The sequence below is a fragment of the Sinocyclocheilus grahami genome, unplaced genomic scaffold, assembly GCF_001515645.1.
Source record: "Sinocyclocheilus grahami isolate Dianchi unplaced genomic scaffold, SAMN03320097.WGS_v1.1 scaffold883.1, whole genome shotgun sequence".
NCBI classification, from domain to species: Eukaryota; Metazoa; Chordata; class Actinopteri; order Cypriniformes; family Cyprinidae; genus Sinocyclocheilus; species Sinocyclocheilus grahami.
In genome coordinates this window covers 188,447-193,793 of record NW_015506062.1, presented here as the reverse complement: position 1 = coordinate 193,793, position 5,347 = coordinate 188,447, and the positions used below count along the sequence as shown (strand labels likewise).

General features: G+C 37.9%; 1 protein-coding gene across 1 annotated transcript in view; it reads left to right on the top strand.

The window, feature by feature from the left end:
* Positions 1-5,347, top strand: part of LOC107563625 (glutamate receptor ionotropic, delta-1-like) — a 330,254-nt gene that overhangs the window by 233,933 nt on the left and 90,974 nt on the right. Inside the window, exon 3 of the mRNA XM_016248534.1 lies at positions 1,544-1,828. Within this exon, the coding sequence (XP_016104020.1) occupies positions 1,544-1,828 (285 nt within the window). The remainder of the gene's footprint in view (positions 1-1,543; positions 1,829-5,347) is intronic.

The following is a 5,347-nucleotide window of genomic DNA, read 5'->3' as shown; positions in this document are numbered from 1 at the left end:
CGCTGGGATCGGAAGCCCGTTCTGCGGTTACTTCCCCCCGGAGAGCGGGCTCGGCGCTTCTCCTATCTTCCTCCGAGGAGGTTGATGTGGAGAGCGTCGAAGATTCGCCCCCTCAATCCCCACAATATGAGGAGCTAATGGAGGTAGTTACTCGTGCGGTTGCCAAATTGAACATCGAATGGCCCTGCGGGCCGGGTCGCTACCTCCGCGCCGGAGCCTGACGTTTTTTCCCAATCTCCACACCGAGGAAGAAAACCATTCTCGGCCCGCTTATTCGGCCCTGCCTCTGATTATTATGGTAATGTGGCGGGGTTGAGTGAATGCGGTTACAGAGTGATGCCCCGGGTAGTTCTCTTGCCATAGCCGTGCCCTTTCACACCAGGCAGGGATTTGCAAGTCTGGCGGCGTGGACATCTCGTTCCCCTAGCGTTTTCCGACGCAGCTCGAGTTCCCGAAGGGGAACGTCCCAGGTTACGTATGTAACCATGGTTCCCTGAGGGAACGAGACGCTGCGTCGCAAGGCCATACTTCCGGCATCCCTACTAGAGCTTGCTTCACTCCTAAGAAGCTAGCGCCGGTGGCACCTCACGTGCTTTTAAAGCTTCCTGGTCATGACGTCACCCGCCGCGGACGTCTCGCCCATCGTTCGACTGATTACACATATGATTCAGAGCTTGGTATCGCTGAAGGCGTTCCCCTAGCGTTTTCCGACACAGCGTCTCGTTCCCTCGGGGAACCATGGTTACATACGTAACCTGGGACGTTTTTTATTATTATTATTATTTTTATCTATTGTCAATAAAAAGGTTTATTTTTTGTGACTGATCTCACTTTACAGAAAACTAGTATTTCAATTAAGATGAGGTCAAATTAAAATGCAGTTGGCCTTGATTAATACAAAGGCAGACAATGAGTCTGTCCCTTTATAATGTGTCAACGATTAGGCATCAAAACCATGTTGAAGTAGTGTCCTTTCATGCTCAGAACCCCCCACTATTTTATGATGTACTGTTCTAGATTTTAATCAAAAAAATTAATTACTGGTTGAATTAAGTGGCTTGAATATTATTGCAAAATTAGAAAATGGGCTTTTTGATAATCAGCACAAAGAGAATTCTGCCTATGGTTGGCTTTTATGACCAAAAGCGTGATGATATGAATATTTTCGAGTACTGATCACAACATAGTTATCTTTGTTGTAAATTCAAAGATAATATGAATTACTGCATGCTAAATAACCATGTGGTTAAATTAAACACCAGTTTACACATTAAAGGTACTTCATCTCATTTGTATATTTTCTATTTTTATTTGGAGCTAAATGAAAATATGTGAAAATATGCTGTATATTATTGAAGCAAGTTGCGTTGCTTGACCATGATTTTGTGCTAGTACAGAATCTTCACCACCTTACACATTTCTACTATTATACTTCCCAGTTCTACAGAGTGTTTTGATGTCATTGTTTCTGCTAAGACAATTCTTTGGCTCTTGCTAAACTACCCAAGCTCATCAGTTCTTCCTCTTTTCTATCATTTTGCAGCATGTGAACTGATGACACAGGGGATCCTAGCCTTGGTCACATCTACAGGCTGTGCCTCGGCCAGTGCTCTGCAGTCCCTGACAGATGCAATGCACATACCACACCTTTACATCCAGCGAAACGCTGAAGGATCACCTCGCACCGCATGCCAACTCAATCCAAGCCCCGATGGAGAGCGATACACCCTCGCAGCAAGACCGCCTGTCCGTCTAAGTGATGTCATGTTGACGTTAGTTGGTGAACTGCATTGGCAGAAGTTCATCGTCTTCTATGACAGTGACTATGGTGAGTGACTGACTGCAAGACAGAGGAAATCCTGCTTTTGGGAGAAAAAAATAAATAGATAAATATAAAAAAAAAAATATATATATATATATATATAAGTTACAGGTTACATTCTGATGAACAGTTAATATTGAGTTTTTGTTGTGGTGTGATTCCATGTGATAATTAGTGGTTTGGTTAAAGCTGTGTTCACACTAACAGTGATTAATCGTTGGAGTCTCTGAGCTGTTGGTTTTTGTAGTAGCATTGCTTTGCTGCTCATGTGCATAGTTATTTAGTTTGTGTTTGTTTAGTTATTTATTACCGTTGTTGTTGCTATCATTAATATTAATTTTCAGTTTGGGCTGGTTTATCAATTTGGACATATTACAGTAAACGGTAACACTAAAATAAGTTTACAATAAATACTAAAAATGAACAATAAAAAATAGTAAACAATATAAAAAAAACATTATTAATCTTAACTTTTAATCTAGATTGATTATGCCTTGTTCACTGATAATTAACAAATGCTACTTTATACAGTATGTATTAGTATGTGTATAATTAACATTACCCAGAATTAATTTATGGTGTTGTTCACTGAATAATTTAATAACTGTGGTACAGTGATTTATTTTATTTACTTATTTTTTATTAAATACATTTTAATTAGATTAGAATTGTATATTAAATGCAGAGCAAATTAAAGGCAGTACAATAAATACTATGTATAGATGCTTTACAATCAAAATAATACTTTATTTTCAGACTATAAATGAGAATAATATTTTTAGTGTTATATTAATCATTGAATAAATGGTGGAAATACATTTTTCATGACATTTACCTGTTTTAGGCCAACATGTTCATTCTGAATCAGCATGCAGTGTTCTCTTGAAGCATTATAGATTGACCTGTAAGGGTTCCACACAGGTGCAACATGAAGAACTGGTTCAGATGACTGCTTTACAAACCTTGATTTTACTTCACATCCATGAAATAGTGGCAATGAGAGAGTAAGAGTTGTTAGAACTCATCCATTCAGAGCAGCTGCATAGGTCTGAACTTTAGAATGGAATACTAGTATATGGAACACCGATTCAGAAATGCCATTTGTTTGAGGCTTTGATCATAAGACGTTAGCGGTGAAGTAGAGGAAAATTACAAGGAACTCAATTTTTTTCCTCAAGTGTCCACATGGGTGGTCAGTACAATGAAATGAGAATGGCACTCAAACCTGTGAACACTTGCCCTGTGTGATTCACTTTGTGTGCCCCTACTCAGGGAAATAACTTCTAGTTACAAGATATAAAATGTAAGTTTCTACTTTATATTTAGGAGGTAAATGTCAAGGTGATGTCCATATGGCAGAAATGTACAGTAAAACTCATGCAGTTAGTTAATTATATGTATTCAAACAAATGGTGAACACTATTAACAGCAATGATTATATGTTGCAATCAAACTTATAGCAAAATGTGATAGTTTTGTATGTTGGTTCAGGGTTGCTGTCATCTGAGGTCCTCTGAAGGGTTGGTGTCATCTCTTCTTAGTTGTTCAGTCATCTCAGATCTTTGTAAGGAATGCCCATCCCATGACAGAAACAGAGAAGCAAATAGAGAAAAATAATCTTAGCTGCTGTTCAAACAAAGCAAAGATTGATAATGTGCATTAGATCAGATATAACTGAAGTACAAGATTATGAGATACATTCTGTGAATGCTTGGCAAAAAAATATGTATATTTAATCTAGATTTAAACAGAGAGAGTGTGTCTGAACCCCGAATGTTATCAGGAAGGCTGTTCCAGAGTTTAGGAGCCAAATGCGAAAAAGCTCTACCTCCTTTAAATCTACTTCATAATCCATAAACTAGATTTAATATTCTATACATTCTATTAACTTTGGAGCTACATGTCAGTTACCAGTCATTAAAGTATTAGTAGGCTGTCTGCTTAATATCTGCATGGCGTTGACATGTTGTCGCAAAGTTCCGAGTTAATAGAATATCTAAAGTCTAATGTGCACTTGAGCCAGATGAGCGGTCTGATATATAGCATTGCCAAGGACAATATCAGGAAATATCTGACTACTGAATGCCACGATTGACCAATCAGGATCAAGTATTCCGAGTTGTTTAATAATATACAGTACATACAGTAAAACATAACACATAAAAAAATCTGCATTTTATCATTCTACTTAAATATCTGAATATAGTTTAGATGCATGAAATAATTCAAATGATTCTGAAAATACCAAGTGCTTTATGCCATGTTTGAAAATGAATTGAAGAAAGAAAGAAAAAAAACTTGTCACCTGTTAATTACAACTGTATTGCACCTTCCTGCTGAATCAATCAGTCATTATAACCACCTAATGTATACAGACACACTTACCCATACTGAAGGAATGATGGTTTGGGGTTTGCATGAACTTGATTGCAATTTGCTATAAGTCCCCTGTTTCTCAATTTTTCTACTTAGAAAAAGAAAATAACCCAGACATCTCACTTGTCTCTGACTTTCAGAAGTGATCTCTCAAAAAGAGGTGTCTGTGCTCAGATGCCAGAGTCTGTGATAGAATTCAGAAATCTCAGTATAGACTGAAATATTTATCATGAAATTCTTCAAAGAATGAATTATCTGAGTTATGTTATCCAGATTAATTTAATAATAAATTATTCTATATCCCTCCAAGGGATTTGTAGAGCAACATCTGAGATTAAGTTATTACTTGCATGAAACATAGCTGAAAACGCCTTTAAAATTTATTAGATATGAAAGTGCAATATCTGAACAATAACATTTACCTCTAGGTTCTCTCTTTCAATTTGTCACTTTATTCTGTAATATCTTTTTTTCTAGAATTTCAGAAAAAAAACATTTTTTTTATTAATTAAAAAACAAAAAAACATTGTATTATTTAACAAGCCTGTAACCAGTTAAATCAATGATTAAAAAGAGCATTTTTGGCAACTGCAGGTAATTTTACCATATACATTGTTTTGTATATTAGCATTTATGACTGTTATAGCACCACCTATGGTCTGATCTCCATAAAACTTTGCATGCTTGTTTAGAATCATCTGTCACATGTGCTCATCTAGTTTCGTGAAATGTTGAGTTTTTGTTTAGGATTTATAGGTTTTTGTTTATGTTTGGACATGCCCATTTTCTAAATGACCCTGTTATAGCTATCCAAAGGGGAAATGTCTCTAGGTTACGTATGTAACCATGGTTCCCCGAGGGAACGAGACGCTGCATCGAATCGCTTTGGGAACGCCCTTGCCTGACCGCGTTCTGAAGCACGTGTCAAATCAGTCCAACGGAGCAGCGAGACGTCACGAGCGGGGTGCCACAAGCACCAGAAAGTATAAAAGCGCATCCAGTAGAGCGCAAACCAGCTTCGATGAAGTAGCGCCTGCAGGGATGCAGGGAGTATGGCAAAGAGACGCAGCGTCTCGTTCCCTCGGGGAACCATGGTTACATACGTAACCTAGAGACGTTCCCCTTCAGGAACTCGAGCTGCGTCGAGTC